The sequence below is a fragment of the Myotis davidii genome, unplaced genomic scaffold (genome assembly GCF_000327345.1).
Source record: "Myotis davidii unplaced genomic scaffold, ASM32734v1 scaffold1427, whole genome shotgun sequence".
NCBI classification, from domain to species: domain Eukaryota; kingdom Metazoa; phylum Chordata; class Mammalia; order Chiroptera; family Vespertilionidae; genus Myotis; species Myotis davidii.
The window spans coordinates 241,181-255,608 of NW_006298040.1; the positions used below are offsets into that span (position 1 = coordinate 241,181).

The 14,428-nt window shown below is 42.0% G+C and overlaps 1 protein-coding gene across 1 annotated transcript in view; it reads right to left on the bottom strand.

Annotated features, from left to right (window-relative positions):
* LOC102762121 (nesprin-1-like) overlaps window positions 1-14,428 on the bottom strand; it is a 254,153-nt gene that overhangs the window by 239,247 nt on the left and 478 nt on the right. Inside the window, exon 2 of the mRNA XM_015570483.1 lies at window positions 7,274-7,540. Coding sequence (XP_015425969.1) covers window positions 7,274-7,340 — 67 coding nt within the window. The 5' untranslated portion in view covers window positions 7,341-7,540. The remainder of the gene's footprint in view (window positions 1-7,273; window positions 7,541-14,428) is intronic.

Consider the following 14,428-nt stretch of genomic DNA (forward strand, 5'->3'; position numbering starts at 1 on the left):
TCAAAGGTATGGTTAATTACCCTATTTGTCTTTTATTAGATAGGATATATATATATGATATATATATATATAAATATATATTTATATATGATATATATATGATACTTATATACTATAAACTTTTAGAAACATGAACATATGAAAACATTAGCATTAATACAATTTATCGTTCCTCCTTGAACCCTTTCTTCCCTTGGGTTCCAGATCTCCCTTCTCTCTTCTTTTTCCCACCTGGGCTGCAGCTTCTCAGTCTCACATGTGGGACTCTCTCTCCTCACTCTTCCACCCCTAATGTTGGATGCTCTGCTTCTCAAACCTCCTCTCTTTTCTTTCTGTCCTTGTTCCCCGGGTGGTGTCAACCAAGTCCATAGCCTTAAAGACTATCTGTGTGCTTATGATTTCCAGATGTCTTCTCCAGCTGTGCCCTCTCCCTTGATCTCTATAGTCATATAGACTCGACTACCTTCTTGGACGTTTGGATGTCATCAGGCATCTAAAATATAACATGTACAAAACAAAATCAAACACCAAAAAACAACCCTTGATTTTCCTTCTCAATATATTCCCCAACAGTCTTTTGTTTTTCCTCATTTCAAAATGAGAAATGAGGGGACAACTTCCATCCCTCTCTCACACACCCTACACCCTGTCCATCAGCAAATTATTTTGGTTTTACTTTAAAACATATATCTAGATTTTTACCACTTCTATCCCTTGCCACTATTTAAAATCTAGTCCAAGTCACTCTTACCTCTCTTACCAAACTTACCTCTCTCCTGGTCTCCCTGTTCTACCATTGACTATCTATATGATATTAAATATATGACAGTCACTTAACAAATACTTATGAAGCATTCCCCATTAGAAAGTGTAGCATGTTGGTCAATGTGCAGGGCACTGATGTGAATTTGACCCAATTCCTGCCACTCTGTACTTGGAGCGGGTGGATTAGACACGGTGATGTCACATAATGTGCAGCAATGTCAGATTGCATAACAGTGCTACACGTGCTAAAGGAATGTAGACAGAGGAGAGAGAATTTCTGATTTTATCCCTGAGAAAGCTTTTATTGAGGAAGCTTTGGAGATGGGCCTTGAGTTTGGCCTTGAAGATAAGTTGAGTTTTAGAAGCAGTCAATAGAGCGTAGTCCTGGAAGTGCTCCAGGAGGAAACGGAAGAGTCAGGGCACCTTCAGGATATTGCAAGTCGTGCCATTTGGCAGATATCTGGTTGGAGCTAGAGGAGACAAATGCTGGACAATTGATACGATGGAGTTAGAATAGGAAAGCCGAGCCAAGAAGTTGGGACTTTCATGGAGATGTCAAGAGTCAAGGAAGGTTTTTACCATGGGAGAAACAAAATTAAAGTGTCTGCTAGAAGTAATTAATTTGGAGGCAATGCGTGGGAATGCTTTCTCTTTTCTTTGTAAGCCCTAGACCCTCCCACTTTTAAAGGCTTGCCCCACACTGAATCAAGTGCAACAAAGGGAACCCATACCCCATATGAAATACATTTATACATATGTAATTTTTGAATTGACTTGATTTACATGTGACTAATTGACATAATTTTAGTATTTGTAAATGTTTGTTAATTTGGACTTAGCAGTTTCCTTTTCTGTTTGACAGCCAATATTTTTACAGGCCCTTGAAGATCCAGAAGGCCTCAGGCACTTTGTCCAGCATATTGCATAATGGATAATATGGCTCTGCAAACAGAAAGACTTGTAGGATAGGGCATTAGGCAAATGTGAGCTCTTTAATACATTTAAAAGTAATATGAAAAAAGTAATATGAAAATGTAACAGACCTTTAGGATTTAAAGCATTATAGTTACAAAAATAACACACACGCCTGAGAGGTTAACATAGTCACCCATTCAGGTAGAATATGTGTCCTTGAAGTAATTTGATGGTCAAAAACTAATTCTGATTTAAAAATTCAGGAAAAAAAATCTCTTCAAAGTAGGACCCAATTTAACTGGTTTCTTTCTTTCCCTTTACATACCTTGACCAATTTTATTTTCAATTCATTAATTTAGGGGGCACAATTGATCCATTTATTCATCAACTATTTATTTAACCTATGTTCCAAAATATAAAGAAATGCTCATTGTTATATGCTGAAAATTGTATTCTATTTAAATTCAAGATAAGATCATACAATATTCATTGTGGAAAGAAATTAAACCAAAAGGAGAATTTCAGCCTAAATACAATAAATGGATTGTTGTCATTGTTTTGTGACTTAATAAGAAGAGGGATTAAATCAGAGTAATAAAGTATAAAACTTCATCTCTCAAGGAACTATAAAAAATTAGTATCTTCACAAGATGGGAAACTATTCCTTTCCCCATGCTTACTTAATATTAAATTTTTAAAAAATTGCATTTTCATTATTTACTTATTACTGTTTATTCTATTTTTCAGTCAACATTTTTGGTACTCTGAGGTTTTCTGTCATAGTGTAATGGATTTATGATAAATATCATAGTAAACCAAAAACATTTAAATATTTTAGAAGGAGGCACGATTATTTTTTACTGAACAGTTAGAGAATTTCATTGGCATGTTTTCAAAAGTAAATGTTTATCTTTTTTCTCATTTGTTTCTCTTTGAATTTACTCACAAGTTTTAAAAATCAAAGTTTGACCTTGTAGTCAGTTCTCTAACTTTTTGATTGAATTGACCTCTGTATGACACCTGAGCCTGACCATTTGAATCCCCTCTGGTATTTACCATCTGCTCTATAAGACTGCATTGATGCCCCTTATTTTACAATAGTCAACATGGATACATTAATTAAAAATCCTTAAAGTAGATTATCTTCAAATGAAAAAATGAATGTAATAAAAGTCAGCCAACAAATTTTATTAAGTAAACATTGTGTTAGAAGCACTATGAAAAATTACAAAGAGGCTAAACTCTTATCATTATCTTCAGGAAATTGAAAACCTGAAGAGTTTAGACATTTATTTTTTTAGGTGTAACTATAAAGGAAAGTGTCTCCACAAGCCACCTGCCAAATTGATCCCCATAGTCGTTAAGAGCAGAAAATGTATATACTAATTATTTGCTTTTAACATTTGAATACCCCTGTATTATACTTTTTGTCCGGTATTTGCTTTTAAGGTTGTATTTAAAGTGATGAAAGTTACAGAAAACAGTCATTATTCTTAAGATCAAATGAAACCCCGCATTGCAGTCTGTCTGCTCATCCATAATTCAGGATCCCAGCCTCAAACACGAGGCTCAGACAAGCACAAATATTGGCAAAGGTGAAATACTGAATGACTACAGTAGCAGCTAAATGATGTAGCAATCTGTGTGTGCACTTCAATCATCTTGCACTAGAAATAAAAATTAAAAGCATAAAACAGCCAAATATTATGGTGATAAACTAAATAAACAAGAGAGGAAAGCCAAGTTGCAACTATTCAAAGCTACATGCTTTTTATTAGTTATGCATGGATCTGATATGGTAATAAAACCCAAGGTGTGGAAAGGCATTTGTTCCTCCGATTATCTATCCAGGCCCCCAAAAATGGGGGCAGAGGGGAGGGTGCAAATTCTAGAAGAATGCTCTTACAGATTTGAACTTTGAAAATAGCGACTCTAGTTCTATTTAGGTTAATAGAAAAGTATTTTTCCTCAAAAAAATGTCTTCATGTGTCTTAATTATCTGGGCAATATTGCCCACCCTCCATTTATAAGGAACTTGGTCACTAACCACCCTTGACAGAAGCCAGGTCTTCTCTGTCCGGGACATTGACTCTTTCTTGGGCTTAAATCATCAGTGAGCCACACAGGGAGAGCTGAATACAGGAGGGGACATGTCCCTCACCAGCTAAGTCAGCAGGATTCACCCAGCAGATCAATAGGTGAGCAGACAGATCTGCAGGCCCCTTCACTTCCAAGGTTCATTTTGTTTCCACTGATGTAGGCCAGGTTAGATGTGGCCCCAAGACCTTACATTTTATAACCATTAATAACATATCCTATATAATAAAGAGGTAATATGCAAATTGACCATCACGACCCTACGCAAGATGGCCGCTCCCATGTGGGCCCAAGATGGCCACCATAAGATGGCTGGCAGGGGAGGGCAGCTGTGGGCAACCAGGCCAGCAAGGGGGGGGGTCATTTGGGGGCAATTGGGCTGGCAGGGAAGCAGGTAGGTGTCGATCAGGCTGGCAGGGGGAGTGGTTAGGGGGTGATCAGGCTGGCTGGCAGAAGTGGTTAGAGGCAATCAGGCAGGCAGGCAGGTGAGTGGTTGGGAGCCAGCAGTCCTGGATTGTGAGAGGGATGTCCAAGTGCTGGTTTAGGCCTAATCCCTGTGGGATTGGGGCCTAAATCGGCAGTCTGAAATTCCCCAAGGGGTCCCAGATTGGAGAGGGTGCAGGCTGGGCTGAGGGACAACCCCCCTCCCAGTTCACAAATTTCATGCACCAGGCCTCTAGTATATAGATATGTGCATATATATATATATATGATATATATACATATGAAGTAGTTGATGCTAAGAGCTAATGAAAATTGTCTAGTACTCAGAAATATCATCTCTTTCTAAACTATAAGGCTTATTGCTCTAAATTTATCAGGTACCCTTATGACATGTTGTAATGTTTTCTTTGACTAGAAAGAAAAAATATATATATATAAAGTATAGTCATCTCACTATGTAATAAAATTACTAGTTTTATACAGCACAGAATATATAAAACCATTATAATTCCTCTCCAAATCTGAGAAAATTGCAACAAATGATCAGACCTTTGCCTTCTCATGCAATTTTCTTTCATGGCTATTGCAACAGTTCACCACATCACAGTATTTATAGTTTTCAAAGCACCTTCATCTATCATCTCACTGAGCTTGACAACAATCCCAAGAGGGCCAGTCCACATTTTGCTAGTGGGGTCCCTAAGTGCATAGACGTTAAATAGGACATCCACTGTCACAGGTGAAGGATTCGGGGGGCTCCAATGCTTTCCCCCATTCCACACACATCTCAAGAAAAACCACTTATATATCCACCACAAAAAAATTTTTAATTTTTCAACCCAGTAATCTCACTTCTAGGAATATGTCCCAAGAAACCAGAAATAACAATCAGAAAGGATATGTGCACCCCTATGTTCATAGCACCACAATTTACAATAGCTAAGATTTGGAAACAGCCTAAGTGCCCATCAGAAGATGAATGGATTGAGCAGGGGAGGAGAGGGAGAGAGATAAACCAAAGGACTTGTATGCATGCATATGAGCATAACTCATGGACACAGTCAGTAGCGGGGAGGGGCATCTGCTGGGGGCGGGGGCGGTGGAATGAACAGGGAGAAGTCAATGGGGGAAAAAGGATTCATATGTAATACTTTAAACAATAAAGAATTAAAAACAATAAATTACATTCAAACATTTTAAAAAATATATTAAAAAAAAAACCACACTAAACATCAGTACTCTTCTCTCTCCTCTTACCCCCAACCATAATCTTAAAAGAATTGTCATTCAAACCAAAATAAGAATAAAACGTCTGTAGGATCATAAGCCAATTCTGAATTATTTTCAAATTTACTTTTTATAATTTCCATTTATTTCCAATCGCATCCAGAGAATTTCCCCACTTAATGCACTCAAAGGAAAATCTGCTTTATTAGCTAATTACCTCCCCCCATAGTTTGTAAGAGACCTGTAAGTTTCCATTACTTCGAAGATGAGGTCACTGCGACACCAAATGCATGGAATGGTTCAGTAATGAACACCCAGGAAAGCAGCCAAGACAAGACAGAGCCATGGAACTCCACAGTCAGTATTGGAGTTCTGAATGCAAGAGGCAGCCAGTCAATGATCGGCTGTGACATACAACTTACACTGGACATACACTTTCACTGGAGATCCCTGGCACCGGGCAGACCCAGTCAGAGGTCTGTTCAGACTAGCGAGGAAGTCGATGACCACACACTCAACAGAGATCTGTTCTTTTACCCGGCCAGGCTCTTTCTGGCATTTCAAGTGGCATCTTACAACAATAAATGCGAAATAAGCACCACTCGCGCCGAAGCATCAAAACTCTGTCCGGGCAGATAAAAATGATTGGGGATCACGTGACGAGGGGAGCTCCTAATTAGTGGTTTCTGGTCAGGTGGGGAAACTCCCACTTTCACTCAGGACCTGATTTTCTAAAGCTGGGAGCATGTTCCGGGCCATAAATCGGGTGGGGAAACTCCCACTTTCACTCAGTGGGAGTTTCCCACTTTTCTAAAGCTGGGAGCATGTTCCGGGCCATAAATATCCAGACGTAAGCATTTAGTCTGTATTTGAAAGGTCAAGCGTGCCTAACTGAAAATTATTGCTGTGCACATCAAGTCCACTGCAAGCCAGGGAAGTGGAGTTATGACAGATTAATATGATGCCCAAGGTGCGAAGCCACACTGATCACTTGCTGGAGATTCTAGAAAACCAGAAGGCCAGCCTATAACATTATTGGACAAAGACTAGAGCAAATCCCTGCTAACGCTGGATATTTTTTTATCCTAAGAAGGTGCATTTGAAGCCTGGGAGAGGCAGAATGGGAATTGTATAGGGAAGCAGTCTTATATCTAGAGATGATGATGATTTTTATGGCTCAAGCAGTATACATGTTGAAAGAAAATTCACAAATAGGAATCGTTTATGAGCTGCCATAACCTTTGACTGTTGATTCCCTTGCAAAGAGCACCTTGCTCTTAGAGGAACAACACAGGTGGGAGCGGTTCCAGTCCACAGGCTGCCACTAACCACTGATCTATCTCAGCACCCCTTTGGGCCTCTTTGGCCCATTTTTCTTAGAGACTTTCTGTGAATCTAAGGGCTTTCCTGCTGGGATAAGTAAGCCACTGGTTTACTTATCAGACAATAGCATCTAGTTACTTGTTACCACTGTCACGACACCTCATGGGGCGCTGTCACGGAGCTGTGTTGCTATTTGTTATTGAAGGAGAGTTTGCTATAGCTCCGAACTCCCACTGGACACCGAACAACCATTACTAAGGCCACACAAACGCAGATGCAAAATCAACGTAAGAACTTTGTCTTTATGCTACATAAAGAAGACAGAATCTTAAAGTAGCATCGACTCATTTGAAAACACTGGGATAAAAGACATTTTGCTATTCCTTGTTATGATTTCATAACATTGAATAAAAATGCAAGCGCCTTGAAAAGCTCTGAGACAAACGGATATGAAAGCGTAGTAACAACAAAACCCCAAACGAGGGCCGCTTCTGCGCCTCACCTTGCAGCCTCTGCATCACGTTGGCAATGTCCCGCGGAGACCGAGCGGCCGTCCTGGAGGCTGCCATGTCCCCGCTGCAGCATGAAACCCACGCAGAGACGCTTGGCTCCAGGCAGAGCAGGACTAGGCCGCCCCAGAAAACAACTTGAACTTCACTGGATCTATGGGGTCAGGATGCAACCCCACGCACGGGGGCAGCCAGCGCGGAAACAGCACTCCCAAAGGTGAAACCACTTCTTTTCCTTCCTCTTCAATAAACTCAGGAACCTGAAAAACACACAGAACAGGTACATTATTAAAAAAAAATCCACATAGGTCACCATAGTGCTCAAATAAGAACTATTTCTATTCAATTTGAAGAAATGATTCATTACCAAGTGAAATGACTAATGGGGAAATACTTATAAGGTACTAGGCAACTACTAGGAATTTTGATGATAGTTGATAAAACAAATCCCAGACATATGCAATCAAATTGGTAACTAAGAGGAGAAATGTTCGCTTTTAGTTCATGTTTTTAAAATATAAACTTTCTCCATTGGTCTATGAAAAGCGAAAGTTTAAAACACAGAGTTCCATTTCTCATTACCACAGGCTCTCTCACCTATGCTGTGTTAGCCTGCTTTGCACAGCTGATGTTGCTGTTTTGTTTGTACACTTCCCAGGAATGAGATCAAATCTTAGCTCCTAATAACACTTTGGTGAATTAAAACATAAATACACAACTATTTTATTCTAAAATTTTGAGTTTCAAATATCCTGACTTTAGGAGTCAAAATTGGTTCGATTTCATGTTATTTCTCTCCACACTGATTCTGGAGTAAGTTGTAAGGGTGAAGTAGGAGTGGTTAAGCAGAAAAGACATTTTCCTTCTAACTTCTTCCTAAAGTCTCTGCTTTGGTCCAGTTTAGCTCATAATTCTTCAGTGGGGGAGGGGGAAAGAGGTAGGAGAGTAGTTGCTAAAATCTTGAAATTGAGACATGTACTTGGAACAAGAATTTCTTAACCCTGGGGTTAGCTGAAGAGAAGGTTTTGCCACAGATAAAATCATTAATGACAGCAAAAGAGGAAAGTGGAAAATGTGCCCAGGGAAAGAAACTTAAGCAGGGGGCCAAACCAAAGGGGCCTGTGTGAGAGTCACACTTATTACAGTTCACATGCATCTCTGTGATATGATGATACTAGTAAAGGTGGAGAAGAGAAATGGGGAGCGGGGCAGGGGAGGATGCCAAAAACAAAACTGTAAAGAAAACACAGCACATGTATGTGGGATGGTCCACCTGTCAAAAGGAAAAATAAAAACATAAGAGGAGTCTATGAATGCTACCAAAAATTCTATTATCAACTGAATGTATATAAATAGCATTATTTGTGAAGGGTTGGTTTAGTAGAAGCATGTAAGTACAATGTACAACTGGCTGTGAGGTGTCATTATTAACACTAGTATATAATGGGTTCTGGTTAGAAAGCACAAATGCCAAGCTGATAGTAATCTTTTTTAAATTATTTTATTTTTTAATATATTTTTATTGATTTCAGAGAGGAAGGGAGAGGGAGAGAAATATAGAAACATCAATGATGAGAGAGAATCATTGATTGGCTGCCTCTTGCATGCCCCACATTGGGGGCCAAGCCCAAAACCTAGGCGTGTGTCCTGACCGGGAATCGAACTGTGACCTCCTAGTTCATAGGTTGATGCTCAACCACTGAGCCACACCAGCTGGGCAACAGTAATCTCTTTTAGATTACCATTTTGAAAAGGATGCAAAACATTGCACACTGCTACTGTCCCCACATGCAAAAGCATCTAAAATGTGGACTGGGGCAGGAAAGGGGCTCTGGTCACTTAGCAAGTTAGGGGACGGGGTGGCGCAGTGAATAGCTTTAGTTGATAAAAAGGCAGCGGCGGGCTTCTCGTGGCTACTTGAAAGGACATCCACTAGACGTAGACCCAATACTTGACAGCTTCTCGGCTAAAGGGGTGCTTCTCAGTGGGTGGCTCTCCGAGTGATTCTCAGAGGAGAAATGATTACTATGGCTGGCCTGTCATGCATCCAGGCCCACAGCCTGCGGTGACTGGGTACCCATTAGCAGCCTTCATCTCCTGGGGACAAATATTCCACCTGCCCGCATACACAAGCTACCTTAACCTGAAAACCAACAGGCAATGAGAAGTGCCTGAGGAATCTTACAAGGGCCTCTTCTAAGCTGTTAGAAAGTTAGGTTCTCCAAATGCAACACTGTAACTTTCTGAAATCTACCTATCTATCTTCTATCTATCTATCTATCTATCTATCTATCTATCTATCTATCTATCTATCATCTATCTTTCTATCTATCTATCTATCTATCTACATATACTGTATACTAAGTAGAGATGAGGAAAGAGATTCATTTTCATTCAGCTGCCCCACACCAAGCCATGCTCAGCACTGTAGTTCACAGATGATTAAGACATGGCCACCACCGTCAATCAAGAATTGTGAAATTAAAAGGATTTTTAAAAAGTCATTGCATTGCAGATCACTGTGTTCCTATCCTTGTATAGTTCACATTCATGTTACCCAATAGATTAATACTGAAATATGTATCTATCCTTCCCTCCATCCCTCTTTTGATACCACATAAAAGCCAGAATAGCTCTGCTGTGTCCACCTTCAGCTTATGCATCAGTCTTACTTCTACAGTGTGTCCTATTCCTCTTGGTACCTCCCTTCAGCATTATTTTCCCTCAATTGCTCCAATACTACCCATCTATACTATTATGCATATGATTTGTCTTATATTTTTCACCATTATTAGCCTTGGCTCACTCTAAGATCATTGCTAGCCTTATCTCACTCAAATTAGACCACGGACATTTTTAGGTATAGAGACTATAAGTCTTATTGCTTTGACATCTCACCTATTGATACCAAGTATATCTGTGAGCACATCGCCGTCCTCAATACTTATTTTTGTTTAATTAAATCAAGTTCATAATACTTCACCTCTATGAGCTAACCCCCAGAAAACCTTCCACCCCCTGCAAAAGGGGTTGATGCAATATCCTTCCTATTTTAGACACAAGATAAAATATTTTGCATGTGTACACATATTTCCTCTTTTGCAAAATTACGATACTCTTGTTTTTTACTGATACTTTAACTTCAGAGGACATATCATTTGATTTAAAAAGTTTAAGTGAGTAAAACAAAGATAATAAAAGGAGACTGGGAATTAGAAGCTATGAGTTCTAGGCTTAGTTTTGTTCCAAACAGTTGGGTGATTTGGAGCTGGTTCTGTGGACAGAGGCTCTCGACTACTGCCCGTCCCGGGGAGTGTGGTGCCAAGAAACGGGCTAAAAAGACGTGGAGCCGAGTCCGAATTCTGCCTCTTACTGTCCATGTGACCTTAGATAAGTGAACTTTTCTGAGCACTTGTTTCCTCATCTGTAAAAGGAAGTAATTTCATGCTAATAAGTTTGATTTCATCCTGCTAAATTAAATGTAAAATGTGTCTGGCATGTAGTAGGGTTTCAGTTCCGCACTGGCTCCCACCTTCTTTCCCCTGGCCTCCGTTTCTCCCCCTGCAATTTGAGTGAACACATGCTCTCAGGTGAGCTCTTCAGCCCCAAAGCCAATGGCGGCACCTGTGACAGCTAAAACCCCTGCTGGTACAAGGTCACAAGATCTTGAAGGTCACTCCTTGGACTGACTGATAACCTAGCAGTGGCTGTGGCCATGATCTCTGAACCAGAATGATGGGAAGATAACCGTGTCCAGGGTGATTAAAAGTTTTAATAGGCACAGGATATTGTGAGGGTGGGAGAGGGAGAAGGGGAGCAACCAGTATCAGGATGGAAAGGGAGAATTAGGTAGACATTGCTAAGCGGTGTACCAGTGAGCAGTCCCTGCACCATCTCCCAACCCTTCCAGCAGGAGGAGCTGAGAGGACAAGGGAGCTAAGTCCATCCTCCATACCTAGCAGAGAGGCAAGATTCCTGAATTTATTATTTCATTCAGGAAAAACAAATGTATTGAGAAACTATTTGACAATGGTACTAAGTAAACAGCAGTGAACAAGACAGATAAGCCTCTCTGAGAGCTTATGTACCAGAGGAGGAGATGATAAATCAACACTACAGCAAAGTAGAGTGAGTGTTGTAACGCAGAAACCCAGGGCTCTGTGGAAACAAGCTCAATGCCCAATCAATAGCCATCTGCTGTATTTATTGTGCAGGATGCGGAGGGATTTTAACTGCTGTTTGGAATTCTCCTTTCTGAGCAGCATGCTCTTCTGTCACCCACACCTGTGACAAGCACAGCAGCAAACCATCACGCCGGACCTTGCCAGTCTCTAAGCCAGCGGTCCTCAACCTTCTGGCCCTTTAAATACAGTTCCTCACGTGGTGACCCAACCATAAAATTATTTTAGTTGCTACTTCATCACTGTAACGTTGCTACTGTTATGAATCGTGATGTAAATATCTGCTATGCAGGATGACCTTAGGCGACCCCTGCGAAAGGGTCGTTCGACCGCCAAAGGGGTCGCGACCCACAGGTTGAGAACCGCTGCTCTAAGCAGAGTGGACAACTGCCTACTGAAGGGGTTTCTTGTTTGTACTCCTAAAAGAGAAGACACTAACTAGGAAAAAACACTAGAAGAAACACTTCGAGGCCACAGAAATACATCTTAAAGCGACGTAACTACAGGTTTAGGTGTGGAGAAACGGGAGCAGAAAATTCCGAACCCACAACAATCAGAGATGAGGTGGCTCATTTCTGACTGAAGAGGATGGAGTGACACCATAAAACATAAGCTGACGGACAGCACACTGCTGGGGTGTACATGCAGTACGGCTATTACTTAATCAGCTGCCTAAATATGCTCAAGAATAGCATCGCTATTAAAATCCACTTAAACAAAAATAGAAAAGCTAATGAATGCATCCCGACCTCCTTCTAGCTAAGTTCTTTGCTGGAATGAATCACATAAGTGTCTAATTTTAAATTTCGTTATTGATTTTCTCTTTCACCCTTTAGTAATGGTCTAATTAACAACAAAACTAAGGTGGCTAAATGGAATGAAGATAGCTAACGGGAAGAAGAGGCCCATCCCTGAGTTACCATAAATACACTGCTACCGTATGTGTGGGGGGTCAGTGAGTAGAACTGGTAATTACTCACTATGATGACATGTACAGGGTACCAAATAAGCATTGGTCCTTAGCCTGCAAGAGTAAAAATACAAGCAAGTCACCAAAAGACAAAGTATAGAGCCGACGGGCATGAAAGATACTGTCACGATTCAATTTCATTTTTATGAGCTTGGAGTATTATTAATCATGCCCAAACACATCAGCTACCTTTCTGTCCTACTTTGCTAGAGTATATACCGCACTCTTTGCCAAACATGAGCTCTTGCTGAATTAGTCCCTAAGGAAGGGTACAGGACTATACTACAGAGGAGGAGAAATGCAGATTTCCTCACCGGGGAGTCCTGGGTCCTGTGGCTGTCACCTTCAGGCCACAGGGTGTGGCGGTAGAATCTAGCGCGGGAACCACAGGAGAAAATGCTACCAACCTTGCCCAATCATGGGCTTGCCTCCTCTTTCCATGACACCTCCTCTCATTTCTAAGAAGCTGTTGCATAATTATCAGAGAGCAAGTCTTAGGTGTAGCACCCTACACATTTCACACAAGCAATTCTTGAACATTTTAAAATGGTAAACTACCCTTCCCCAATCCCTACGCCTTTGCAGAAAAGAATCAAGTGAGAAGAAGTCTTTTTATGGGCCCAGTGAGGACAGAAAGAAAGCAGTGGGGAAAAGCACCAGCTGAGAAAGACAATAATGAGACTACCACGTAGAAGCTACGCAAATGTTTTCAAAGGTTGGCAGTGTTATCGGAGTCACGCTGCCCCTTTATCTTCTGCATGAAACATACTAAGCTAGCCTTCATCGGCACATTTCATTCTGAATTTGCCACAAAGTAATACAGATTCAAAGACACAAGAAGAAGCAGACATGTTCTAGTCCACGGCGCTGGTGATGTCAGGGACTTTTTATCTATACTATTCATCTTTTTCACCGCGGGGAACAGCAAGCCTCTGAAAAAAGCCATCCTCATGACTCATGATTCAATCAGCATTTTACGCACATGTGGGTCGCAGGAATAACCTTTGCCTAATTGAGAATGATTACACTTTCTCTGGGGTAGATCTGGTTTCTGGTTACAAATGTTTTCTTTCGGCAAGTGGCTCCCAGATGAAGACAAACATAGCACTAAAGAAAAGAAAAAAAATAACAATTCACTTTGAACTTTCTTAACCTTCCCTGAAAAATGGCAGCTACAACCGTGGTTTCTACTCCAAACTGAGCAGCTCAGGCATGAACATTCCGGGACGGTAGGGCCGATTCCACAGCGGATGCTTCTGGCTGGGCTGGGCCTGAACCTGCAGCCTCCACGCTAGTATCCAGGCTGCACACCGAACCCGGTTCCCAAAGGGGTCCCTCTGCTTTGCAGCGGATGCTGTTTCCTGTGGCCTGGCCCCTGCCCCTCGCCGCCCGGGAGCACCCTTGCACAGGACTCCCCGGGCAGCAACGCACCACCTCGGTCTGAGACGCGTGTTCTGGAGGAAAGTTGTCTTGCCCTCTAGCGTGGGCTCTCCGTGGAGGCATCTGCTGGGTGACAGCCAAGGAGAGCCTGGAGCTGGGGCCTCCTTCAGGCTTCCAGCCCTCGGCTTTGCCGCCCGCCCCCTCCCTCAGCCCTTCCTTCCCAAAATAGTCCGGGCTGGAGGAAGGGAGGCTCCGAGAATGCGTCCAACGCCCCACACCTCCCACCGGAGAGGACGCAGTGCCAGCCATCACAAGGAGAGGGTGGCAGCCTTTTGCTTGGGCATCACTGGAGCCCAGAGAGGTGCCATAAGCGGAAATGACAAGCCAGAGAGGGGGCTCCGCAGAGGGGCAGCTGCGTACAAGATGCTGGGAACACGCTCCCCTCCTCGGGCCTCCCCACCCGGGAGCGCCGCACGCACACCCACGGCCCCCGCCTTCCCGAGCACGCACCGCCCGTGAAGCAAGTGCAAACTTGCTCGCAATTTGTCTGCCATCTCTCCGGCTCGCACCCAGCTATCAGCCCCTCTCCTTCCTCTTACCTTCTCTCTCCCGGGCTG